This window comes from Dicentrarchus labrax, unplaced genomic scaffold (assembly GCF_905237075.1).
Source record: "Dicentrarchus labrax unplaced genomic scaffold, dlabrax2021, whole genome shotgun sequence".
Lineage (NCBI taxonomy): Eukaryota > Metazoa > Chordata > Actinopteri > Moronidae > Dicentrarchus > Dicentrarchus labrax.
The window spans coordinates 10,825,131-10,852,870 of record NW_026136707.1 but is presented as its reverse complement, the minus strand read 5'-3'; the positions used below and the strand labels follow the sequence as shown (position 1 = coordinate 10,852,870).

General features: G+C 40.0%; 3 protein-coding genes across 15 annotated transcripts in view; 2 read left to right on the top strand and 1 right to left on the bottom strand.

Annotated features, from left to right (window-relative positions):
• Positions 1 to 22,387, top strand: part of kcnj14 (potassium inwardly rectifying channel subfamily J member 14) — a 33,956-nt gene extending 11,569 nt beyond the window's left edge. Inside the window, exons 1-7 of one of the 8 annotated variants that reach the window (XM_051405696.1) lie at positions 6,159 to 6,322; positions 13,934 to 14,104; positions 14,311 to 14,757; positions 14,902 to 15,270; positions 15,643 to 17,481; positions 18,608 to 18,925; positions 19,499 to 22,387. In XM_051405696.1, coding sequence (XP_051261656.1) covers positions 16,423 to 17,481; positions 18,608 to 18,925; positions 19,499 to 19,729 — 1,608 coding nt within the window. In that variant the 5' untranslated portion in view covers positions 6,159 to 6,322; positions 13,934 to 14,104; positions 14,311 to 14,757; positions 14,902 to 15,270; positions 15,643 to 16,422 and the 3' untranslated portion in view covers positions 19,730 to 22,387. Of the gene's footprint in view, positions 1 to 6,158; positions 6,323 to 13,933; positions 14,105 to 14,310; positions 15,271 to 15,556; positions 17,482 to 18,607; positions 18,926 to 19,498 lie in introns of those variants that run through there. The other 7 variants (XM_051405698.1, XM_051405699.1, XM_051405695.1 and 4 more) reach the window with 7 other exon arrangements.
• The window catches only part of uts2r3 (urotensin-2 receptor 3), a 28,415-nt gene extending 5,072 nt beyond the window's left edge, over positions 1 to 23,343 (bottom strand). The window contains exons 1-2 of one of the 2 annotated variants that reach the window (XM_051405702.1): positions 23,147 to 23,308; positions 14,266 to 14,337 (exon numbers count right to left, since the gene is read on the bottom strand). The gene's annotated coding sequence lies outside the window, so the exon portion shown is untranslated. Of the gene's footprint in view, positions 1 to 14,265; positions 14,338 to 18,837; positions 18,919 to 23,146 lie in introns of those variants that run through there. The other variant, XR_007885341.1, reaches the window with a different exon arrangement.
• Positions 23,344 to 23,683: 340 nt separating this feature from the next.
• Positions 23,684 to 27,740, top strand: part of myh14 (myosin, heavy chain 14, non-muscle) — a 30,332-nt gene continuing 26,275 nt past the window's right edge. For all 5 annotated transcript variants that reach the window (XM_051405690.1, XM_051405688.1, XM_051405691.1 and 2 more), the window contains exons 1-2: positions 23,684 to 23,851; positions 27,480 to 27,657. In XM_051405690.1, the coding sequence (XP_051261650.1) occupies positions 27,493 to 27,657 (165 nt within the window). In that variant the 5' untranslated portion in view covers positions 23,684 to 23,851; positions 27,480 to 27,492. The remainder of the gene's footprint in view (positions 23,852 to 27,479; positions 27,658 to 27,740) is intronic.

The following is a 27,740-nucleotide window of genomic DNA, read 5'->3' as shown; positions in this document are numbered from 1 at the left end:
GGCTTGAAATATGTAAGCATTAATACAAAACTGCACAGATGATTATTCTAGTAAGATCAAATTTGACTGTAGACTTTAGACTCTGTGGGAAGAGCAGAGAAACGAATGTATGAGCCAGCGTATCATTGGTATTTGCTGTCATTTCATGACGCACTGCAATAACTAATGCACTTCAACTCTGACCCAATGTCAATACCACATCAGCTCATGTTCAAACACAAGGCGCCTCACACCCCCACAAGGGCTTTATATGATGATTTGGTGTTTAAATTATAGAGGAAATTAATTATCCAGTATAGTTGCCTGTATCAACATTTGTCCATGTCACAGCAAAGTTTAACTGCTAGATCTAATAAGTGGCCAGACCTTTAAGCTCTGACAACATCACAGAATAAACGGGTCTTTCAGCAGTTATCAAAAGCAACTTACAGTTGCCTGTTATCCACCGAGTTGTTTTTGGCCCGACCGTTGTATAACCCACAGCTGTGGTTTGCCAGCTTCAAGAGGCTGAACAACTTGGAAATGATTTAGTTGTGACTAGCCAGTAAAATGTGTAGGCTGTACGCCTCGTGTTGGTGGTGGGGAGTCCACGTTGGCTGCTTCATACATGTGCTGGCGTACATAAGATAGACAGAGACAGGCAGTAAAGACGAGAGAGGGACGGGTGGAAAGGGGGGGGACATACCTATCCCCACGGGGTGTGAGGAATTTGAACAAATACCTGGCACAGGCATGCCAAAATAGGGGAGGGGGTGGATGCATGGAGGCATGAGAAGGCTCCCTCACCCAAGGAGACGGACAGGTAGAACAACTTAATAGATGGAAATGGAGAAGGAGGCATGAGTGCCAAGGTGGCAAAAAAAAGTTTTAATGAAGTGATATCAGGTGTTCTCTGGGTTTTAAATTTGCATAGATTTTGGAAAAAGGTGCAGGAGAGATTATGAACTGTGAAACCAGACATTTGGAGACGAATATTGCTTAACTTTAACATCCAAACGTGGAAAAAAGAGAGTGGTGGGGGGGAAGAGAGTGAAAGTGTCTGAGTACTGTGCTGTTTATTTGTCTTTGTCAGAACACATCAATCTCAGTCTGTGCAGACACATTATATCATTTCTAATTACATTTACCTGAGCTATGGGCTTTGTTCTTGCACTATGACCTGCAGTGCACGTGTTTCCCCTGTTAATCTGTATCAGTCTTTAATATGCAAATGTAGAAGGTCTGAAGATGAAAGCACTGAAACAGATGCTCATTAGCTTTCCTGTTCTCTTATTATAAATTAAGCTGTTGAAATAAAGACCGGGTAGGTGATTGTAGCTGTGTATAAAGGGCCGGGCCATAATGACAAAAAAAACAATTCAAGATTACTAGCCAATTTAAGTGGATAGACAAAATCTATATGCATTTATATGTTGTTTTGTTTGCATTTAAGGTTGTAAAATAATGATTTTCTGGCAACAGTCACCTATGATGGTGAATGAAGTCTGTGTTCAAGTGCAGTACAGTTCATTTTGTCTGTCAATAACATACTATTATATAAAGTGACTGACTATATCTTATCTGTTTAGATTTTTTTGGAAAGGAATAACTGTTATTAATATTTGTTTGCTATCCTCAGGCCAATGAAGTAGCCAGTAGTTATTATTTTGGTCATATTCACTGTATAAAGGGTGTACAGCCATTATTTTTCATTATATCAATGAATGTAATAATTTTCTCTATTAATCATTTAGTTTACAGAATGTAAGATAATAATACTAAAAAGTGCATTCACAATTTCCTAAAGCCAAAGGTGACATCTTTTAAATAGCTAGTTTGGTTCAACCAACAGTCCAAAACCCCCCAAAATATTCAGTTTACTTTGACAAAACACAAAGAACTGAAGCATTTTGTGAGCCATAATGACTTAAATGCTCAATCAGTTATTAAAATTGTCAACTAATTAATTAACCGATTCAGTATACAGCATATGTTATTCTATATGATAATTGTTTTATTAATATAAAAAGAAAACTGCTGCAGTATCACAGTGGACACCTGTTACAGAACTATGACAGTGAGTGGATTACACTGGAGTCTATGCTTGTATACTGACGTATTTCATTATGCTAATTGTGTGCTTGTCACATAGAAATGTTTCCCTGCCACATTTTATATTCTGGGGGTTTCTGCAGTCTTCAGATATCATGGGGCCAAACGGGCCCTGAGGTGTCTTTGTGCTACTGAGAGTTCACAGGAGGTTGAGCATGTAAAAACAAAATGGAGCTTAAGATTACACTCACACTCCCTTGAAAAAACAGTCTTTATTATTCTGTATATCTTCATCTATTTACGCAGCACACCCTGAAGAAGGGGCTGTAACACGTCCAATCAGTGGGTAGTCACAGTATGACAAACGCCCCAACACGTAAACATTATCAGCTCCCTAACCTTTTCCTGGCTGCCCTTGCTCTCTTCATTCATTTCATTAATTAGCTTACCCATTTCTGAGCAAATTGACAAATTGCCTGCCGGTTGGACGTCTTCAGTCTCGTAGTCTTGATTAAATGGGCGGACATTTTCTTCTGTGTGACAAACGGTTGTTGGACCAGGCTGATTCACAACTTGTGATGAGTTATTGATCCCCCCCTTCTGCCTGTGTGTCTTTACAGTTACACATCAAATTTCTCCTGTTCCCTCAATACCAAGCCAAGTGTTTGTACTGTGAGTACACACTGAGATTTAGATTTTATACATTGCTTTGTAGAAAGTATATTTAACACATAATTGACAAGCCTCCATTTGCCTTTTGAATAAGATTTAAGTAAAATGAGATTATTTAAATGATAGAAAATAGTAGAGCTAAAGTGATTAGTCGATGGAGAGAAAAATAATGTGTGTTTTTTAATAATTAATATATTTCTTGTTTAATTAATTGGCAAAAAGTCATTGCTTCTAGCTTCTCATTGATAAATGTTTCCTGCTTTTCTAATATGACTTAATATCTTTGAGTTTTGGACCGTTGGTTGGACAAAACGGGACATTTTAAGACATCGATACAGGATCTGGGAACATTCTTCAAATCAATCATTAGTTGAGATAATAATCAGTTAATCGAGAAAATAATCAGTAGAGTAACTGATAATAAAGATAATCATCCCTTACAACCCTAGAAAATACCAACTGATCTGAAAACTGATGGTTTTTTGGGGATCCTTTGTCTTTAAAGTGATTCAGCAGTACAGTTCACCCTCCTTGTCTGAGTGCAGGGGCTCTGTCTTCTGTTGGCCCCTGAAGTTAGTCTGCAGAGGGCAGACACCACACATTGAACCAATATGCGCTTACCCCTGAAATCACGGAGCATTAGATTTGGACCTTGTGTGACCATGACAAAATCTGGAACCCGTTACACGACGCAGCCAGAGTCTGCTGCTCCATCTGCAGAAATCGGATCAGGCGTTCACAGGCCCACATGGAACCTTATCACAGCAGAAAGCATCTAACCAGCCAGCAGGGAAATAGACTCTTGCTTACCACGCAGGATAGTTTTGTAATGTCTTTCCCATGATTTACTATGAATAGGTAAAACTAAGTAATGACCTAGACTATAAAATTACTTAAATGACACTTTTACATCATAGAAAACTCTCACTGATACTTCTGTACAGGGTTCACAAATAACCTTTAACTTGAAAGGAAAATTCTACAAATCCAAATGTGTACGCAGGTATTGTTTCTCTCTTGTTGTCTCTGTTTTAGCATCTTTCAAGTCGTAAAACACCCTAAGGTGTGAAATTCTCTTTTAGTGTCTGCACAGCTGCTTATTTTAAATCTTGACTTGTAATTAGGCCCTCAGAAACCAGGTGTGTAGCCTCTGGTCAATCTGCAGCCATCCAGTCTGATAATCACTTATCACCAGTTTACCAGAGTGAAAACTTTCAAGTCCTAAACTGGCACTGATCTTTGACTGCAGGCTCACTCATGGATGCAAAAAATTGCTTCAACCTGCCCACTGGTGGCTCAGAGTCAGTATTGCATCCCCACAGATGTACTCGTCCAATAATAATAATGGACTAATTATACGGGCGCCTCAGTGAGGACACACACAGGCCGATCCCCCTCCTCACTCTGCCACCCCGCTGCAGATATATCAAGTTTCCAAATCACCGTTGTACATTAAATGATTCATTGTAAATACCACTCAACCCATGATTGAAGCTAAATAGTGGAAATATTGACTCACCGTTGAGCAGTTCTCTGCTTTTATGCTTCATTTCTAGTCAAACAAGTAGAAAGGAAAGTTTAGTCCCAGATGTACATATTTCTCTTTGTTTATTTTAGGCTGCCGTGCCTGCAACAGTTTACCACAATCGAAGTTAAATGTTATTTACATGACACCAGGAAGTCCAGTCACAGTTTACCACAGTTTTGTTTACACAATTGTATGCCTTTTGTTGGAGAATTTATTGGAGAGAGATAAAGTGAGCCAAGAGATAGAGATGGTAATAATGTAAACTTATTATACTATGCAGCTTATTTGACTTTGAGATGGGGAATAACATGCAACAAACGTCCCCGGCTGCAATCAAACCAGGGATGTTGCAGTTGATGGTCAGCTCCTTAGGACAACTTCAATAACCATGTTTTCTTTTAAAAACAAAGTCTTGTCTTTGACCCTCTTCTCATCATAAAGTCCCAGAAAAACGCCTCTGAATTGATTTTCAAATATTTTTCTGCCATGTTTGAACTCTCTCTCTCTCTTATCCTAACAACCAGCCTGGTACACAAAAACAAACCAGGATAACATTTCTAACACTGTCTACAGTCTCAAATATGGCTTCAACAGAAGGAACCATAGAGTGATTAATTCATTTTATCCTCTTAAATGTCTCTAGTTTTCCTGAACCTCGTGTCTTTCTGATCACTCACTCATTCACAAAGTCTGACATCACCATCCCCTCCCCTGCCAGTTTCTCTCTCTCTCTCTCTCTCTCTCTCTCTCTCTCTCTCTCTCTGCCTCGTCCCCTCCTCCCGGATAGTTTTCCATGGGTCAATTACAATTAGGGTTTTAATACAAACACAATATGCAATTTAAAATAACAGAAGATGCCCGGTTGCAAACATAATCTATGTAACATCCACTGCTTTTAATGTCATTTCATCAAATTTTGCATCTCAGCAGATTAAGATTATATTCACTAAATAGTTAATTTCATGAATACACAGGGTATTTATGTTTATGTTGTTTGATGTAGCTGATTGTTGTGTCTGCTGCATTAGTCTCTCTTTTTTCTGCTGTTTGCCCTGGGTCATCTTCAGTCTGATCCTTTATTTCCATAGAATGACAGAGCTCATGACATCATAGGTCACTTCTTGGGCACCTGAGATTAAATCAGATTAAGTATTAGTAAACTTTCTCTCTCTCTCTCTCTCTCTCTCTCTCTCTCTCTCTCTCTCTCTCTCTTTCTCTCTCTTTCTCTGTCTTTCTGTCTGTCCCCCCCCCCACACACAAGGTAACTCAGTAATCTGCATAGTCACTGGTCACTTTCTCTCTCTCTCTCTCTCTCTCTCTCTCTCTCTCTCTCTCTCTCTCTCTCTCTCTCTCTCTCTCCTTCTATTGGCATGACTATAATTTAAAAAAATACTATAGCCAAACCATGTTGTGTAAGGTTCACAAGGTCTCAGACAAAACACACACGCAGACAGAGAGGCTTGTATAAAATTCACTAAAATAAATATTAACATCAGTATTTATAATATAAATAATCTTACACAATTCAGTCAGTCAGTACTGTCTGCTGCCAGTAAAACAACACAGAGAGTTTTCTTTATTATCCCAGAAATATGCCTATATAAAGGGAAAGTAAGCTATGGTGCATTTTTACTATAAACAGTAGCCTATAAAATAACTCTTATACATTTACATAAAAAATACTCAGTTGTTCATTAGAAAGTCGGATAATAATTTTGATACATATGTGAGAAGTATTTGATGAAAATATGTTTTTTAAAATAAACCAAATGAGTAATCCACATATATTACACATATAAAGTGTAATTTAATATTGATTAATCACACTGTGGTGTGACAAGGTCACTCTGGCAGTCCGGACAGGCGCGTGGTGGTAGTTTGATAGCGACGGGAGCGCGCTCATCCACCACCTGAGGGCTCGCGGACAGTTGACAGGACCGCCAGCACGGCACAGCTCGCGCTCGGTTCCTAATCGGTGTTTTTATTTTAATTTGTATTAATCAGCCGTTAAATCCGGTTAAAGTAGGAAGTTAAAGTAAACTGACCTCGTTACAAAGCACCGAATTAACGGGAGGAAAATGCAAACTGCGGGTAAGTGCTGGCTGAATTTCGCTGCGCAAGTAGTTTAGTTTTTGTCTTTAGAGTGATTTCTTATTTGTTATTTTGTCGCTGACATCTGTCAGAGGTGTTGTCTTTAAGCAACCTGCGGTCTTGAAGTGGTATTTAAAAGCAGGTGGACATATTTTAAGTCATAATAGGCGTCCGACAAAGCTTGTGCAGCTTTAAACATTAGGTGTTTGTCACATCAGTGACAATGTTGAACTGTCAACTTATGAATTTTGGTTTGTAAAGGTGTTATTGGCTCCAAATGGGACTTGAGAATAAGATGTGATTCATTACATAAACAGAGTTTTAATCAGGGATCTCAGGGATGTTTTAATTAATGCTTCTTAACCAAAAGGATGCTCAAACTGTTTCTTCCTCCAAATGTTTTAAAGCTATTTTACTGTATATTTGGACTTCTTAAATTGACATTAACTTCAGGCACGTTTTACCTCAATGTGTCCTGACTGGAGGGGGGGGACAGAGAGCAATAAAGCAATGACAGAGTACTGAATAGATATGAAGCCAGTGAGCTTGTTGTGCCTGATGATTTAGACTTTAATCCTTTCTGTTTTGGTGAGTTGTGAACTGATAGAAAACACAGCTGTATTTTGAAATAGGCTTTAAAATGATGTAATGTGAATAACTGAGAAAAACTGAGAGACAAACTGCTCTGAAACACCTGTGCAGTACACATAGTGTAGGTCTACATTTACATTTATATTGAAAGGGTGCTCTTGTCTTTGCAAAACGTACAATCGTTATTACAAACAAGTAGATACATAGGTTTTAAACATTTATTGCAGCCATGTCAACACTGGTGGATGAAGCAAGTTGAAATTAGGGGGCAAGAGCAGGTAAGCTGGAGGTTTTTTAGTGAGGCACATTGGGTAAAAAGGTTGGACCAAAGTACAGGATTATAAGATGACAGCAGCTGATTCTCTTTAGGCTATTTTTTTTATTAGTATTTATAATTTAAGGTAAAGATATTATAGAGCATAATTCAAGTTATTAGTCCAATGCATAGCTACATCCAATGCACTTAGCAAGTAAACATTATAGCTAATGTATTTTAGGGCACTCCAGCAATTTATGCATTGCACTTTTATAAAGGTAACAGATAACAAACTAAAATTAAAAAAACACTGCAAAAACGATGACGCAGAGGTTAACATATCTCTTTTATTTCCTATTATGGGTCAAGCTCCAGAAGTCCTGGATCCTACACATCCCATAATACAAGTCAGTTCAGCTAGACTATCCCTGCCTGGTCAATACACACATCTTTCAAACATCATGCCCCATTTTGGTTTGTAGTCTCTTGGATTTTTTATTCTAGAAATAGATTAAAACAGACATTTAAAAAAAGGTGGGATAAATACTATATTGTGGTATATTATATGTACAATTGTGGTACAGTATTGCAATCCAGCTGTTGTAGGTTGTGTCCTTAAGTAGTTTAGTCATACACACATTTTAGAAATTGATAGCTGAGGACCATGTTTTACGTGTGTAGAATAGGGTTCCAGCAGTATAAAGATACCATATACTAGTATAAAAATGTACGGATATCATACCTTTTATATTTGCTTATCTACTGTATTGAATTCTACTATATAGAGTTATCTTAAAAATATAATACATGGTATTTTGTGAATAATAATCGTGTAATACTGTGAAATTTTTGGTTATCGTACCATGAAAAATACTGTTGCAACCCTAGTGTGGATCACCTGTGTTGTGATACTACTGTTATCATGGGCAATGCACAGTGTGTGGTGGTAACACCATAACGTACCCCATAACTTACATCCCTTTTTTGTGCTGCTTTTAAAATGCAAATATCTACAAATAGCATCAGTCAGTTGTGCTTTTCTTGGGCAGCTGATACAGTCATTACATGCTGTAGAATTGTGCAGTGGTCAGGTGGCAAGAATCCCAAACATGTTGGACTTTTTTCTGAAAGTTTTCACAGACTGACTAGAAAAAGAGAAAATTTAATATAATGCAACAGTTATAAAGTAAAACACATGCTACCTTCAAGAAAGTTGAATCTTGTAATTGTTTATGCAAGGTCAGAGTAGAGTTAAGCTCTGTGGTCATGGTATTGGTATTTGCTTTCTAAAAAGGTGAAATGATTTCCTACTTGACAGTGCACTTATTTACTCAGTGGACTGAATGTGTGTCTGTGTATGTAAAAGAATAGTTGAGGTCTAAGGATAATGCTGTAAAAAGTAGTAACGTCTAATTAGTGTTGATTGTGTACTTGTCAATTTTCTGAGTATTTTTAGTTGGTGTAGACTCAGAGTTTTAACCAGCACATTGCAACCTGCACTATCTTAACTCCCAGATTAACATTTGGCCGTCGTCACACTATGACCTCGATCACTGCACACAGCTGAAGGAGGGCCGGCAGCAGAAAAGTTTCAATTAGATGGAATAAGGCCCGGCGCCAAGATGACTCCACATTTGTGCTTATTATCAGATGTTTTCATAAGAGTGTGTGTGTGTGTGTGTGTGTGTGTGTGTGTGGTGAGTGTGAGTGTGTGTGTTGTTCATCAGTGAATTACAAATGTTTGCCCAGTTCAGAGCTCACAGTATTTACCTAACTAACCAACCCTAACAAATATCCCTACGGGATCAATAAAGGATAACTTGATCTTATCTCTTATCTGATAATTATAAGCAGGACTACTTATTAACACACTTAGACAATAAACTGAATTCAATTTGATGGATTATTTATCTTAAGCAAGTTGTTCCTGTAATTAGATTCCCATACTATACTGCATTAAACTGATAGTGGCTGGCTGGAATTTGGTAAAATCACTTAACTGTCTAAAAACTCCAGCCATTCATTGTAAATGAGCTAAAACATTCAGAACCCCATTATGGTCCTTTTGACTTCAAACTTATATTAAAATGTGCATATGTTTGAAAGGTTAAGCAACACCATCAGGAAAATGTCACAGTGAATGAGACTCTTGATAGTAAATTATAACCCTTTAGAGATACACTCAAGTCTAATATCACCTAATATTCAGTTAGTTTACTCTTTGTGACGCAACACCCATTACTGTTTGGTGCTCTGGTGCTGCAGCTATTAGCTGCGACATATGAATGACGCCACCAGATCAACACTTCAGTAGAACTGTATTGATCAGAAAAGCTAAAGGTTACTGCAGTGTGTTGTAATGTCAGTGTCACTTTTGTTTTGATAGTTTCAGGCACAGCTATACAGCTGTTGCAGTAGCCCCTATTGGTGCACATTAAACATTATTCAAATCTACCCTGTAAAGTATAGATAGAATAATAGAATAATTCAGCCTGAAATGAACGAGATATAGAAAATAGACCCAAAACAGAGAGCACTGTGACACTTTGGGAGAGGGACCCAGTCTGTGTCCTGGTTAATAACACCCACTGATCAATAACAAGTATCGATGTCTCTATATTTGCATTGTGGCATCGCAGTGTAGAGGGTCACTTTTGTTGTGTTGTACACTGTGTACGCAGCGTTGATTTAACTCCCCATTATGAAATCATCCAGACAAATTTAATGATCTAACAATAAAGGAAGGAATCTATGTATGTATATGTATGTATGAATGTTGATTTTCTCGACAACCGTTCATCTGATCCACTTCACACTTGGACAGTGTATTGCTGAGGACTCAAGCAAGTGCAATGTGACGTTTGGTGCTATTTTGCCAGATGGTGGCGCTATAACAACAAGCTTTATGTTCTAACCTGTAACTTTGTAACCTGTAAGTCTCAGAAACAACAAAATTGTTTTTTTCCTGGATTGGCATCTAACTAGGAAGGAATCTCTGTCTGCATGTACAGTATGTTTATGACTGTCCTTCACATACCTTGAGAACTGTTCATGTGATCGACTTCACACTTGGCGGGTGTCTTGCTGAGGACCCAAAGAGGGGAAGTGTCAAGTGTGAAATCAAAATCAATCAGATGAGAGGTTCTTGAGAATGGTGCAAGCAGCCAGACCTTGGTTTTTGACAGCTCTGCAAGTAGCACTTCGAGCAATCGGTCCGTTCTACATGGGCACACACTCCAAACAGGCGTGTGTGCATGAAATGCTTCATAGAGCAGCATTATCTAACGTTATTTTACTCAAACTGTTGTTTTTAGAACATACAAACAGGAAATGGGTCACAGATCATATGTTACACGAGAGGCAAGAAAAACGACAGATAAAATTAAGAACATGGTTTATTCAGTGCCTTGTCCGATGACACTGAAATCATATTCCCTGCAAACCTAATCTGACCACATAACACCTTAATATGGTCAGATAATCTGGATAGAAAGAGGACACAGGAGGTGCTATATAGAGAGACAGTACATGCATGGTGAGAGACCCACAATGAAAAAATAGAGACAAAGATAGGTGGTGAAAGTGGTCTACTCTTGCTAATTCAAACCAGTGAGAGTTGTAATTTAATTAGACTGGCTTCAACACCTTTGTCTGTGCACTCCCATACAGCTGCTTGTGGTCAGGTTTGCTCATGCATCAGGGGCTATTTTAAGCCCTGGATGATAGAGCACATTAGCAGTGTTTGGGTTATCAGTGTTGGGTTATCATTATGCCAATAAATGCTGCCCAGTCAGGACTATATTTGCATAAGCTAAGGAACCGTTATCTTTTGCTAGAAGACTGAAAATCGATCCAAGAGGAATTACTTACTTGGCATAAGATTTTTATTTATACTGATGATGCAATTCAATTTAGTTAATCAAGTCAAAATTGGTAGAGCTAATTATGATTACTCATCATTTTGAGGGTATAAAATACACAAGAGTGTTGCCTCTTGATAGATCACAAACGTCAACCTCATCTATCTCCAAGCTGATTTTGCTGATTCCCTATAGGCTTTAAATGTCCAGTGTGTAACATCAATTGACAGAAATTGAATATAATATTCATAGGTTTTCATTAGTGTATAATCATCTGAATATAGGAAATTGTGTTTTTGTTACCTTAAAATGAGCCATTTTTATCTACTGAGGGAGCAGGTACTCTTCCATGAAGGCTGCCATGTTGAACCGCCATTTCTCCAGTAGCTCAGAATGGACAAACCAAACACTGGCTGAAGATAGGGCCTTTCATGTTTTTTGCAAGTCTTGAGACCACATGGTTTCTCCTACACACTTCACAGCACCTTCCGAGGTCATCAAATACCAACGTGAGTGGTGTTCAGTTGGCTGCAGTCTGCAACTTCACCGCTAGATGCCACTAAATCCTTTACTGGTCCTTTAAGTATAGGGATTTTCATTAGTTATCTTAAAGACTTGTACTGGATAAAGTTTGCTCTTTTTCTTCAAACAGTTGAGATGACCTTCAAGATGACATTGAAAGGTCTTGTAGTCATTGTCCACATTTTTTATATATTCATGTGTGCTGTATCACTTTCAAATGCTTCTGGTGTTACTTTAATGTAAAGAAAATCCTGAAAATGTTCCATTGTACATTTTTTAAAATATGGCATAATCAGAGTTATATCACATATATATATAATATATAGTTAGTTTAACATCAAAACTTGGTGGAGTGTATTATTATGTATCATCAGTTAGCGGCAGGTATCATTTTCTCAATTAATTACTTAAGTGCTAGGTCTATAAAGTGTGCTTCTGTGAGTGTTTCTAAAGTCCAGGTGATCAGAAATCTTGTTTTGCACAACCACCAGGTAATAATATTTACTGAAATGTAAGTCGAGACAAAGCAGCCAATTTTTGAGGAGATGGAATTAGAGAATAAATAAATTCAACGATTAATCAATCATAATAAATAGTTATTTTTCCGTAGTTCAACTCATGAATTGACTAATCATGGTAGATATAGAATGGTTTATTGTAAAACACATGTAAAACAAAAACATTGTATATAGCTTGCTGGACTTAACGAATAACCACTGTATACTCTAATATCAGAGGCTAGTGTTTGCTGTTAAATATTTGATTAAAGGACCCTCAAACAGCAGTGGCACCATCACATTTTAGCATTTATCATATAAGGCAAGACTTCATATCAAATGCTGCTGGTTCTGACAGTGTGAAGCAACAACATGGACAGTTTCCCAGACACCTTACATGAATGTTCTTATATAAGAAGTCATTTGAGACATTTGCCACCTCAACACGATAAGGTTAGGCAACACAAAGACACATGCCGCCTCACATTGCCTATACACAAACACACAGACACACACACTTCCTTCATCACCTCCTCTAACTACTGTCGTCAGTCATCCGGAGACACTTCAACCCAATCACAGAGATAGCAAACCTGAGAACGTGTTCATTTGGTAGTGTTGGCAGGAACTACAGTAGAGGCCTCAAGGTCATGACTGCCTCCTTGCACATGAACACTGAACATTGAGCCATACAATGCTGGAAAAATCTGTCTTTTTAACATTTTGTGGAAATTAAGACCTAAAAAAAACATATGGTTCAGTTGGAGTTCAGTCTGAGATCCAATGTTGTTTCAACATTTATTCTTTCCTGTCTAGTTAATAAACTACCTTGATAGTTTTTAACCATTTTTAATACATTAAGCAGTGTAATAAATGCCTTAGCAGTATTATATTCATGCATTTTCGTTGAGCCTATTAAATCCTGGACTGGTTTGCATTCTTTTCGTCTTTATGGTTTTTGCACAATGCTGAAGCTGCAGCAGTGATAGAATAAATGATGGATTTAAGGAAGATGACTTATAAGAGGTTATATAGCAGTTTCATGTAATCAGTATCATATCCCTGTCAGCCAGCAACTTATAACACAGTTTATGCATGATGGTCCACCACATCAAGAGATAATTATACAGAAGACTATTTTAATTGTACTGGCCAGAAGGATCCACTACATTCTTTATTTATTCATCCATGTGTGACACGTAATGTAACGTAATGTCTCTAATTCTAATAGTAATAAAAGTATTGATTTGCAATTTACTTAAAGTGAACACTGTATTTACAAGTCTACATAATTAGTAGAGGTTGACATTTGTTACATTCAGTGACATATACTACTTTTTCCCGTGTTATCTCAAAACCTGCTCATGCCATAACATATCCTACCTGTGAGTGTTTATAGATATTCTTACCAGTTTCAATAACAGTACTGGCGCTTACGTAAGTCCTCAGAGGATTAGCAAAATCATTGGTAAGATTACCAGAGTCACGAGCGCAGCTGTAATCCACAGCATATCGCCATCTCCGCAGCAGGACATACTACCTCTTCACCCCCAACCAACCCAGAGTTCCGGTTTATCCCAGTCCTTCATCTGAGCTACAATCCCAGTCTCAACCTTTGCCCAAGAAAATCCCCCCCACTTCTTCCAGTCTATTGTCTTTAATCCACTATTGCTTATTTATCAAAGATTACCCACCCTGTACCACTTGGTTTCCTGACCCAAAACAAGGGCCCTGTAGTTCAGAACTTTTTAGTTATTGGAGGCTTCTTCATAATAGGATAACTTCCCTGTCCTTCGTAAAAAGGTCTATCCATCAGTATATAGAAATATGTTTATGCTCACCCTGTAAGTAGTAAAGTAAACCATCTCTCTGTTTCCCTTCACAGGCTCCATCATTCCCTAGGTACGTTTGGGTGAAGTTTCCTTGGTCGTGACAGAGTTTGGTTCTTCAAGTTAAGACTGTCTATAGGAAAACCTCCACCATATTTGATCAACAAGATAATCCAGTATCAATCCAAGGACTCCATAAGAGAAACCTAAGAGCTACAAAACAAACGGTAGGTTTCTGATCCCTATCCATTTAGATATTCATCATATACAGAATACTTAAGATTTGGATTGATATTAAATGTGAATATATGAAACAGTTTAAGAGAGAAAGGTCTCTTTTGATGTGCATGTGCTGTGTTTCAGGACAGTTTTGTAATATGTACTTTACCTTTACTTTCCATTCTCTTTATCTTTGTTCTTTTTTCTTCTCAAGACAGGCAGTGTGTTAAACAAGAAGGTCCTAAACAAAGGGATACAAAACAGACAACCAACACCTCAGTAAAGACGACCAAGAAAGAGACTCTTTCCCCGAAAGCTCAATGATTTTACTGAGCATGTGTCATAAAGAGACATCAATACACAAGCGAAGATGAACCCTTATGTCACCTCACACTTCAGGAGGGATCTATTTCCCCATTTCCATTTGTTGTAGACTTTTGTCTATCTGTCTGTTACTGGTTGAATGAAATGGCCTCTTTTATATTTGTACAGTTATAGCAGTAGCTCTTGTCTATTATTTTACAGTTCTCATTGTACTTGCTACAGTGCTGGGTTACAGTTGAGGGTTGGATTCTGTCCACTGTTCCAAAGAGACTGGATGTGGACACTCTTGTATAGGCCGGGATTCAGTTGTAGAGTTCTATGCAAATGGTTGGGCAAGGTAGATACTAACTAAACACTACAAGCATACATTTACATTGCCTGATATATTTGCACATTTTTCTTTGCATATACATTTTTTTTATTTTATTTGTGGAAACTCTCACTGATGTTCACATAGCCTTTTGTGATTTGGTTCAAACAGAGATGCTGAGCTAGAGACTATAGTCCACTATAGTTACCCTCTCAGCCGCCTTAGTTCTCAGCTCTTCTCAGCTCTTCTCCTTCAGTGGCATACACCTGATTTTGGCTCCAGACCTCCAGAAAACTAGAAAACTTCCTCAGGTGACCTGTGTGCTTACCTTTTCCCTCATATAAATCGGCCACTTAAAGTTAAAATCCTGAGTAATGTTGGAGATAGATCAAAGTAATCTCTCTCTGCTGTTTTCTTCCCTTCTTCTTATCTTTTGTCAGGCCGTGGCGATTTCTCAGCCGTAATGCTGAGCTGTAATGAGGTATGTCTGCTCTGAGACACTAACTGTTGCAGGTGATTGCTAACAGCCGTGTAGTTCAGGTCAGTATTATCCACACAACAGTCAGTAGATTTGATCTTCACCAGATTAACAATGGCCATTAAACAGATATGCAGACCCTTTGAAAAACAATGTGAAATTGTGAAAGCAGTGACATGATTCTTCCAGTTGGGGCCCTCTTGTTGGGTAAAAGTGACATTTCCTTGACTTATTAAGACAACTGCAAGTTGCAAGACTACTCTAAGGCTGCTGTAACAGATACATCGTTTGAACCTACTTATGAAATTATGTGTACTATATTTAATGCTTTATCCAAGATGTATTGGCACTGTATTCTGAATGACGAATAATGACAGTAGGCATTTGATGTACTAAAAGTGTTGTATTCTTTGTTTCCTCATGCCCATACCAAGGGGTTGTGAAATTGAGAAGAACTTTGATCGTAAGAATTAGCATGTTTTTTGCTTTTTAGACTGCATGTTGGAAATGATTTTATCATATCATCCCATTTGAAGTTAATTTGGATGTCTGCATCTTGTCTCAGTATTGTGGAAGGTACCTTGTAAGGAGCTGTATATCCCTGATATGTTTCCTACTCCATTGCATTTTCAGTTTATAGCTTTTATTAATTGATACCTGCTTGAGGCTTCCCTTTTGTGGTTTTGAACTGAACAGAACCAATCCTGCATGCTTTTCTGATGTCTGTTGAGGTCAGTCCAACCCTACCAGTCCTGGTCAAAAGAATTCCTGCAAACTGGGCATCACAGAAATAGACTCTTGGGTTACCGCTGACATTTCTTTTCAGCTCACCTCACTTACTTCAGTGAGTTTTATTATTTAAGGACATTGATTGTTAATGAATATACCTGTGGACCTACTTCAAGAAAGCCCCCTTTGTTGCTTAGGGATCCGTTGATGAATGTATAGACAATACTAGGAAACAGAATGACAAGTTGGGGAAACTAAACAAGTGACTGATCAATGGCATTGGAGGGAATTATTAGATTGCCCACTATAGACTTGCAACTATCTCTTCATTAAGAGGGATTTAAAGACTGACTGTGTTATCAGCTCGACACACTTACTTGACTGGATCAAGGCGCTTAATTACCACATCAACAAGCAAGTCAAGGTTCACTGAGGAATACTGAGCAACTGAACTTCTCCATAAGAGAGAAGAGACTTTATAGGGCATGATGGGAGCGGCACGTGTGAAACGCCGCTTCAGTGCTGTGGTGGATGGGCCAGTGGAGGAAGAGGAGGTCATGAGGCTGGCACAGAGTGCTGCAGACACGGCTAGGGCAGGGGGGAGTCCAACGGGGTCAGGGACCCCAACCAGCCCCTCCCCGACCCATGCCCTGAACGGCAAAACTCTACCTCTCCAGAGCAACACCAACAATGCACGGAGGCAGAGTGCCATTGGAGAGTCAGTTGGAGGAGATGCAGGAGAAGGCGGGATGAGAGCTGCAGGAATGTGCTCAGGACTAAGGAATGAAAGAGGCAGTCGTGTAGGAGGAAGAGGTAAAGTCCGGTCATCCTCGGACCAGGATTCACTCTCTTCCCCCTCCACTACCAGCCGCCGGCGCACTAGGCGCTCAAGCCGCCGGCCCCGACAACGCTTTGTGGGCAAGGACGGACGCTGCAACGTCACCTTCGTCAACATGAGCGAGAGGGGCCAGCGCTACCTCAGCGACCTCTTTACCACATGTGTGGACATCCGCTGGCGCTGGATGCTTGTCATCTTCACCCTCTCCTTCCTTCTCTCCTGGCTGCTCTTTGGATTTGCCTTCTGGCTCATTGCCTCCATGCATGGGGACCTCTCCATTCGGCTTACCCCCAGCTCCAGTTCCTCTCCGGGATCAGGAGAGGCCGGGTCTGGAGGAGAGTCCGATAGAGAGGCAGTGGTTGAGGAACCGTGCTTCCTCCAGGTTAACAGCTTCATGGCTGCCTTTCTCTTCTCCTTGGAGACGCAGACATCTATTGGTTACGGATTCAGAAGCGTGACCGAAGAATGTCCCTTGGCGGTGGTGGCGGTCGTTTTGCAGTGCATTGTGGGCTGCATTATTGACGCCTTCATCATCGGGGCAGTCATGGCAAAGATTGCCAAGCCCAAGAAGCGCAACGGGACATTGTTGTTCTCTGAAACAGCTGTGGTGGCGCTGAGGGATGGGAAACTCTGCATGATGTGGAGGGTCGGAAACCTACGCAAGAGCCACCTGGTAGAAGCACATGTTCGAGCACAACTACTGAAGGTAAGTAGAGAGAGGGATAATGACCATGATGAAAAAATTAAAGAGGTCACAAAGTATGGCAATGATAAAAGAGACCTTTCCCTTTTTGAGTAAAAGGTCAACAAGGTAAATTGGAAATAGGAAAACAGACAAACAGGGAAAAGTAAAAGAATGTATCAAAAAATAGATGCCGCTGTTGTGAGAGATAACGGTAGAGGAAAAAAAGGTTGCAGTAGAGCGGATGAGAGAGTGCTGAGACCATCTGGCCTGTATTCTGTGGACTGTCGTTAATGAGAGCTTGTTTTATTTTCCCTCAGGGGTTAGGAAGATTTACCATGGATTAACTTGCCCACAATTCTTTAACTGAGAACAATTGTCCTTCGTCATCTCATTTTCCCTTGTGTGTACTCTATGTGGGTTAGAGTATTGTACTATATGCTAATGTTTACCTTGATGTCTGGCATTATGTGGGTTATTTTGAATGTTCCTTTTTTTGAATATTTTGTCATTATTAATGCTGTATGTGTATTCATGTGTGAATGCTGACAGTCCGGAGGGTCAGAATCTGTGGAAAATTGAGGCTACAGCATAGACAATTTGATCTCTCCTAATAGCATGACCATATCAAAGTTCAGACAGGGCAGATGGGATTAAGTTTGCGAGGATCAAAGAAATACAATTCTAAATACTGGAACTGAATATTGTTCCATAGTAAGGGTTGGGTGAGTGATAAGCCTATGCATGGGTGGTATGACTAAAGACTGGCATAGACAAATTTAACTAAATATAATAATAACCAAATACTAAGCTTTTGAGTCAGGGTAAGTAATTTAATTTCCTGTTTTTTTCAGATGACCTTAGGAAATGGTGTCAGGTTTATTTAAAATTACATACAAAGTCCCTCTTTTCTATACCATGGTGTTGCATTTTATAGCCAGAATTACAGTTTAATTTCATTTCACTCAACCATGTCCCGTCTGCCTTTGGCTGTTGTTTTTTCATATTGGAAATCGTTTCTAGTCTGCATTGAATATTATCCCACATGTGAAAATCAATTTTGCAACATCATAACTGCGTAACACAACTAATGTGGAAAGTATTAGGTACTATATAGTGACTTTATTTTACTCTTCACTCCCAACTTCAGCCAAGGGTGACAGAAGAGGGAGAGTTCCTCCCGCTGGACAATGCGGACATCAACGTGGGTTTTGACACTGGAACCGACCGCATCTTCTTGGTCTCACCAGTGACAATTGTCCACGAGATCAACGACGAGTCACCCTTCTTCGAGATCGACCGTAAGACCCTGGAGAGTGACTCTGAGTTGGAGGTGGTGGTCATACTCGAGGGCATGGTGGAGGCCACAGCCATGACCACACAGTGCCGTAGCTCCTATCTGGCTTCTGAAATCCTCTGGGGACACCGTTTCGAACCAGTGCTCTTCGAGAGGAAAGATTGCTACCAGGTCAGAAAGGAAGAATAGCAATATAAACAGGATGTCTGGAAGTCCTTCCCTTTCCTTAATGCTGTCTTCAGTGGTATCCATTACTTCACAATAGCTGGGATTAATGTATATCTTATGTGTTTTTACCCACGGTAGTGGTGTAGCTCTAGGGATATAATAAATGAAATATCTCAACTATTAAATTGATTGGCACAAAGGTTTGTAGAGGCATTTATGGTTCGCAGATGATGTATCCTAATGACTCTGGTGATCCCCTGACTTGTTTGTAGCACCATCAACAGGTCTAAATTTTAATATATCCAGTACTTTGTATTATGAGCAAACATCTGCAGAACTAATGACATTGCCATCAGCCTTGGTTGTACATTGTGGTTAGTGCTCGCAAATGTTAACATGCAAACACACTAAACTAAGACTGTGAAGATTGTAAACATTAAACATCAGCATGTAAGCATTGTTATCGTGTGCATGTAAGCATTTACCCAAATATAGCCTCACAGAGCCACCAGCTTGTCTTTGTTATCATGCAAATAAAATTTATATATATATTCTTGTCTTCTGCCCTTTTTCCAGGTGGACTACTCATTCTTCCATAGGACATATGAAATTCCGGACACACCATCGTGCAGTGCTAAAGAGCTGGCCGAGCAGAAGTACATCCAAAGCTCACGCTCGTCATTCTGCTATGAGAATGAAGTGGCTCTGCAACTCGTCTCCCCTGATGATGAGCCTGACCAAGACCCCGAATGTCCCTCCCCACCGACCCGAAGACAATCCCTAGCAGAACATCTCCACTACAACTGAACTTGTGTAATAGGAGACCTTCAGGGAAAAGAGACAGGAAGTTGGACCAGAGGTTAGAGGAAGAACAAGCGAAAAGAGAGGGTTAGATAAGTAGGAATGGGCAGACCCGGATACACTAGGCAGGATTAAAAGTAGATAGGACCATGGATTTTCCAATGTCAGGATAAAGGATAGGAAGTCCAGGAGAAGCAAGTCAAGAGATCGACTAGACGTTTTAAAGCTTTGCAAGATTTTGAGTACTACTCTATAGATTAGATTGCACAGAGAAATAGAAATGATATGGACAGATAGAGAAACAGTGGGGGGTTTGGGGTCAGTCTATAGGGGAGATGGGTTACTACACTGACCTAGTTGTCTGATTGGTCCTGGCAATCTTTCAGGGTAATTGAAAACCTGTCTGCTAAGTCTCACATCTGGCCCATCACTACCACAACCCACTCATCTGGCTTTAATGCCTGCCTGGCAGAATATACAACAGCACCCCATGGTGGATCTAACCTGCAACTTCACCTCCAGTTTTATGATCTGCAGGAAATTGTGATCTTTATTTTAGGTGGCTTCTGTATAAAAATGAGTGGTAGTGTACCTACTGAGGTACAACTCAGGAATGTCTTCCACTGTGATGCTGATTTATCATTTTGATGCTTTATTTTCTTATGGTAAGTATGGATAGTGCACATTTTGTGATACTTTGAGCAGGGGGATGTGTGAGAATGTAGTATGAGGCTAGGCTACTTGCAGAGCCAAAGCAGAACAACAGTAACATGGAGAAACAGCTGAAAACTAGCAGCGGTTTTGAGCAGTTTCTTTTCCATGTTACGAGCTGTATGTTGTTTTGTTTTTTGGCTTTTTTCTCTGTGTCATGCAAAAAAAGGTTAACTGATTGTAACATTTGCTTTGTTTAAATCTTGAATGGCATGTGGTCAGAGGAAGCATGGTAGTTATTTTCAAACCACTGCGATGATAAACAGATGACGATGTCTGTGTCCAGATCAGTTAATGACCACATGTTTTTTCTTGCACTACTATCTACGGTATCTTCTCATGTTCCATGTTGCTAAAATCAACCACATTTGTAATGTTTTGCTTATACTTTTGGATTCCAGCACTTTGCGACTGAGCTATGACATTATAATCTTTGTTTAAGTGTCTTGACACTTTGAAGACCCTTGACAGTTCGGACTGAATCCAAGGCAAAAGGGGTTGCTATCATTAACTCTGTAAATGCGCTGGAGGCCTACAGTCATCTCCAACATCATGGGAACACAACTGAGCTTAACTGAGTGGGAGAGGTGTTCTAACAATGTTGCTGGCTTCCCGTATTTTTTGTGTGTCTGAGAATAAAACAACTGTCTAACATCAGCACAATTGAACTGGAAATTCACACACACACACATTCGTATAAATTATACTGTATTTTTGTGCCCATAAAATCATGTGACACCTTATTCTTATTCTAAAAGTGTAGTGAGTGGTGCCTTCATAACAAACCAGAGATTTTGCAACTGGCCCGTCATCTGCAGCGGTTAATTTCATGTTTAAAATGTGCTTAAAGCTTATTTTTGATGTGTGTATTTGCATAATAATGCTACTCATGCAGGTGTTTTTCAATCAATTTAACATTTGCAGTATGTTGTTCTAAGTAGACAAAAAAATGTCTATGCAAATGAATTACTGTGAATCTGCTCAGTAACTGAGAACATGAACATGCACTGATAACATTAAGAGGCTTTTAGCTGTATTGTATTGTAGGATATTACGAAGCACCTGGAATGTTCTTGTTAATTTTAGATCCTGTAATAATTTGCAGTAAATTGCCACCTGAGTATTTAAGTGTTTGATTACAGAAGGTGTTGGGAAAGGAAATGTAACTCAGTGTCAGGAGTGCAACATGATATTGAGCGTTGACCAACAATCAGCCTCTCCAACGCACAGCCTGGAAACTTGTTATTTGTACTTTGCACAAAAGTAATACATGGAGACTAATATCACTAATGAAGCTCTACAACAGCACAGTAGTGTTGCTGGATCAGCACAGGTTAACCTCAGTGCATCAGTCGCAGTGTTTCACTCCAGTTTTTGAAAGATTTTTTTTTATGGTTACCTCAGGGTTGTTGAGGTATTGATAACATATTCTCTGTTACAATTAGTGTTAATACTGTTCAATGTTTGTGTCCTCCCTGACACTTTTCCTTTATGGTCACCATGTTCTATTTATAGGCTGCATGGTGGGTCAACTCGTTCACCCTGCCTCCACTTCCATGAAATGTAACTTGACCTTTCAGCACCATCACTTTGACAACGATAGCACTTTTTAAACAACCCAGAAAGAAATAGACGGATTATTTGGTAATTTCACTGGTTGCTTAGGATTCACACTTACAGTACACATAATACTTTTTTTTTTTTAAATCATAGGTATTTATAATATACATAGTGTAAAAATGCATAGTATACTGTAATACTACATACATTTTATTAATATAGTGAGATGAAACCAATAAAAGCTGTAACTACATTTCCTAGGTTATTTTTCTAAAAAGAAAGGGAAACCTCTGCTCTAACATTGAAATGTAATTTCAGAGCTGCCTCAGGCACAGAGCACTTCCAAACTGAACTGTGTTGTAGAGCAAATAAAACACTGTGATTGAATTGGAATTATTGGTTGCCTCTTTATTTGTTCTCCTAGTTGCTGTCCTTGTAGCCCCCATCGCACACCTGCGGACCACTTTAAAAATGTAATCCAGATGGCAAGTGTAGACTAGTTTGTTAGGGCTCATACTCTTTTTTTCTTATATTTGTGTTATATGTAATTTACTATGGCCACAACTCTTTCATTCCACTGATATCCATCTGTCACATAATACAATTTGGACCTAAACCCTGAAACCAAACCATAAATATTTTTTATTTTTTTTATAGGGGCAAGTGGAAGAATGTGAAAACCTTAATGTAAATAAAATGACAGAGTTGTACAACTTTAAAAGAGTATTAATTTCCTTTTTAGTGTGTTGTCAGAGGTGTAGCTTCAGCCAAACTATCACTGCTGAAATCAGAACAAAATAACCTTTATAGCCACAGCCTGCAGAGCCTATAGATAGAAACATATAGATATATAGATAACATTTGTTTTCGCTTTTTTTAGGCTTGTTTCTGCTCTTTGTCAGTACCATAACTCTAGTGACATACTGAGAAGTACAAAAATATATTAGTCATGTTATAAAATATGTTTATTAGGATTATAGCCACAATTACACAGATTATTTACTCAAAATACTCCAAAATGTAAATATTAATTTGACTAACTAAATAAAAGGCTACAAAACATATCAGACATTACATTGGCGTAAATATTTACCGGTGTGTGTGTGTGTGTGTGTGTGTGTGTGTGTGTGTGTGTGTGTGGGAGCCTGGTACCTCGGATACGCGGGTTCAGTCGGATTTTCGAGGCTGATCTGAATCACGCGCCTGGAGTCAGATCATTCCAAGCGAACCGTAGGTTGTGTTTGGACGGTGACTCAAACAAATCCGATCCCAGATCTGTGTCTGCGGACACTCGCCGCCACTGACTGGTAAACAAAGGGCGCGCAAATCTCCCTACTTTAGCGCGAGAGTGCCGCACAGGCACCTGCTGCCGCGCTCCGATTGGCTGTTGGATACGTCAGTCACGCGTAGCCCCGCCCCTTGTCCGTTAGCATTGGCTAACGGCTGAGATTCTCGCGGAGCCCGGAACACTATTCGTCGCCGCACCCGTTTCATGCCAGCTTTGGGGCGGAAAGTTCCCGTTGTATTCATGAGGCGGGTCTTCTGCTCGGTTGTAGATTTTGATTGGAGTTATTTCTCATTGAGGTTGGGCTAAAAACCGTCTTCTCGCACCTGTTTGGTCCGCTAGCAGGAAGCCCGTCTCCGGGGCTGAAGCCGTCGCCTTGCCCTCACTGCTCTCTGTCTACTTTATTCTCACTGAGAAGTGTGAGTGCGGCTCCAGTGAGGAGCGGTGCAATGATAAAAGCCGCATATGCGGTAGGCTACACACCTATCAGGCAGGAAAATACCCAAGAAACAGCCTCACCCCGGTTCTCCTCGCACCACAGCCTTATCCACGACACAGAGCGGAACCCGAAGGTGAGAGATTTAATTGCCTTTACTCTAATCCAACTCGTTAATAGCCAGTGTAATATCCCAAACGTATCATATTTCAGTGGAGCTGGCTAACCTCGCTAGGTTGGTCTAAATGCGGGGTTATAACGCCGAAAAATGAAACGCTGCTGGGACTAAAAGCGTTCGTACTGGTTTGATCTTTATGTACGCTTTCGAAGAGAGGCTAACATCGAGATGACCTGAAGTCTGGCTAAGGAAAACTGTGTCTGCCTAATGGCCATATTACAAGGGATTTCGACCCATATAATTACACGGTATAGGCCTGCTGTGATCTTTGTGTGGTATAATAATAACACCTAGCTATTATCCCCCAGTGAAAAAGGCTTTGGGGTTGTGTGGCTGCCACATGCATGCGGTTCACAGAGTCAATTAAAGGCTGGGGCCCATGTGATTGTTCATGTCTTATGTTCAAGGTGTGGTTGCCTTCGTCAGTTTGTGTGTGTGTGTGTGTGTGTGTGTGTGTGTGTGTGTGTGTGTGTGTGTGTGTGTGTGCTGGAGCTACAGTCCTCAAATGCAGGTAATTTATAGGGGTCACACCGCAGCTGTACTGCCTCTGCAGCCGCACTGTAATTATCATAGCCAGTGGCTTAATAATGTCACCTCTCCTCACTGTCCGCTAAAGTGCGCAGATGCCACAGTATCATCACCGGTGCAATTCGCATGAAAGCTGGAGAAGGGAAAAAAAAAAAAAAAGGCGTCTCCTGCTCCCCCACCCGTTTAACACACGCACAATCACGCGCAGGCACCCACACATTAATTACACACACATACACACACACACACACACACACACACACACACACACACACACGCAGACAGATAGACCACCAGACCCCCTGCAGTGAATGACCTCAGTTAAAACTCACACGGTATTGTCTGCGGGCTGCTGCTTAGTGTTGCTATGGAGGAGAGCAGTCAGGTTTTGGCAAACTCCAGCTGCTGCAGGACGAGTTTGCTGGTCAGTCCAGGCTGTACTGCGACAACCTGTGAGGTCTCTCTCTCTCTCTCTCTCTCTCTCTCTCTCTCTGTGTGTGTGTGTGTGTGTGTGTAAAGACTGTGCTTTAGGGGGATCATTAGCATTGATAGGACCCAGCAGCATCCTACACTGCAGCTATAGGGTCAGCATGCAAAGTCTTCTTCTATGATTGATCATGCTCACAGGACAAAAGAGTTGTTCATATCAACCGGTTTGTGATGACCGGGTCTGTTTCACTGTAGTAGATAATGTAGCTATGCAAATTTTAAAACTGTAACTCTTAGTAGTTTTAATTTCTTACATCTCTTAGGTTTGTAGGCAGATTCATATTTTAAGAATAAAGTTTGGCTTTCTATTTGTCTCAGTTAGCGAAAACTATAAAAAGACCAATGAACTAATGATGATGATGAAAAAGTATTGTCTGTGTAGCCAAAGCCTGATAACTCTTTTGTGCATAGACTTTCATTGTTGTCCAAAAACTATTATAAACACATCAGTCAGCCACACTCATGTTTGTTCATAACCGTGAAGATGTTATGTTTAAACTGTAAGTTATTTACACAGGTCACATATCTGCCCTGTCTCTAAGCCAGGAAGTGGTGGTTGGTTAGTCTTTTCATTTGTTAACAATAAGAAACATATTCTAACTTTTTCCTATTGTGCCAGCCTTTAAGAACAGATACACAGCTGTTTTTATGCCACTGAGGAATCACATATTTTCCATACTGAGTGGCTGGGCGGTGTCGACTCTTTTGTCAGCACACTCCACACCCAGAGTCATATTGGAGTAACAGGTATGGTTAAGGCAGGGTTGGGGACTCAGCCCTGTCATGAACAGACAGCAGAAAAAAACTGAGACTGAGATACATTGCAGGAATCAAGCCAAATGACATACCTGCTGAGGCATGGAGACGCCTAATAGTTAACACACACACACACACACACACGCACAAATACACCATACAGAACGACAGGTTGACATTTGCTCCACTCAAGTGTGTTTCATTCTGTTGTTACTTAAGTGGGCAATGTGTTAGCTCATTCCTCCATAAAGCCGAATTTGGTAATCATAATGATCTGTTACACATTATAGTGAAATCATCACTTCATCAACTACGACATTAATCCATCGACAGTTGTTAGGCATCATTCAGAGTCCCAGCTGGGCTGCTTGAAGGGTTTCATTCCTAAGTTTTCTTCTTTTCATCTCGGCTGCCACATTAAATTAAGGTCATTAAACTCCATAGATTCCTATGAACCATTAAAGAACAGCCTGTCCAAAAATATATCAAGATGCAATAGCTTATAAGTAATTTGCTTAAATATAAATAATGATAGGAGTGTTTTTTGTTTTTTTTAAGTTACTATCTAATAAGTCTATTCATGATATCATGAGCGGCATGTATGTCAATAGCCTTGTGCTAACATTCAGTAGGTTTTTATCTGTATGGCTGCGATTAATAACATTTTCATTATGGTTTAATCTACTGATTATTTACTCAGTTAATTGTTTGGTCTCTTGAAAGTCAGCAAATAGCGACAAATGGCCACCACTGTTTCAAAGAGACCATGGCAATGTTTTCAAATGTCTTCAAATGTTTTCAAATGTCTTCAAATGTCTTCAAATGTCTGACTGAGTTCAAACCCAGAAGTATTCTGTTTACTATCATAGAAGACTTAAAAAACCTAGAATATTCACATTTGAGAAGCTGGAAGTTTTCCCGTTTTTTATGTTCACTCAATCAATTTTTCTGTCAGTCGACCAATTGTTTTAACAACTAGTCCATCTGAAACAATGTCATTTCTACTAGCCTCAATGGAAAGTTTTAGAGTCACGAGTTCTCCTCCACCAAGGGGACTTTTCTCACTGAATCACTGCCGTACATTATTTCTTAGTTGTCAGAGCAAATCTAGAAGCATCCTGTTATAGTACTACAGTCACTCTGACTGGAGAGTGTCTTCATGTTTCAGAGTAGTAAATACTTCTCGCTGCTGTCACCTCATCTTTAATAGGATACTGGGTCCAAACCAACATTTTTTTCCCACTAGTTCTCAGTGAGTGAGTTTTAGTCCAGTGGCCTGTAGTAGAAGGATCCTTCATTTTCTTTCAGTTAACAGAACATTCACTCCATTTCCATCCTCTCTCCTCACTCCTATCCCACCCAATTTCCTTCTTCCTTGCCATCCCTCCCCCTCTGACTGTCATGTCAGTTTACTCAGTCGATTGATGTTTCTTGCTGTTCCTCCACCCTCCATCCCTTCACCCCTCCACCCACCGATTTCTCCGTCTTTCTTCCTCCCTTCTTCTCCTTGATTTGCTGTGTCTTACAATTAGGCCATCCCTGACCCAATCTTAGCAGGATATGGCCTGCATGCTACTTGCGTGCTACTACTGCTCTTCCTTTATGTGTGGGTGGGTGGGTGCACATGGAGTATGTGCGTGTGTGTGTGTCTTGACACAGAAACACATCAGTGTCACTGTCCGTTAGTCCTTTACATCATCCACAGCGCTCCATTTTTAAGCCTCCCACAAGACACGAGGCCTGTGATGAAAAAATGTCTCTACACACTTTTTATTGTCCCCCTTTTTTGTCTCCCTTTTCTTTCCTTGTCCAGTGCCATTAGAACCATGACCAAGCCAACGGGGGGCGGTGCCAACGATGTCACCCGCTTCCTGTCATCGGGGGCGGGGCCAGGGTCTCCTACCTCCAAAGCCGTGTTCACCGCTGCCAGCCAAGCTGATTGGGCAGCTAAAAGGCTAGTGTGGGTGCCGTCAGAGAAGCATGGCTTTGAGGTAAGCGGGTATCGTCCGCTTAAAAGAAAAATGGCTGACTTTTTGGTTTTTGTTTCCAACAAACACCAACGTCTAGTTCAAAT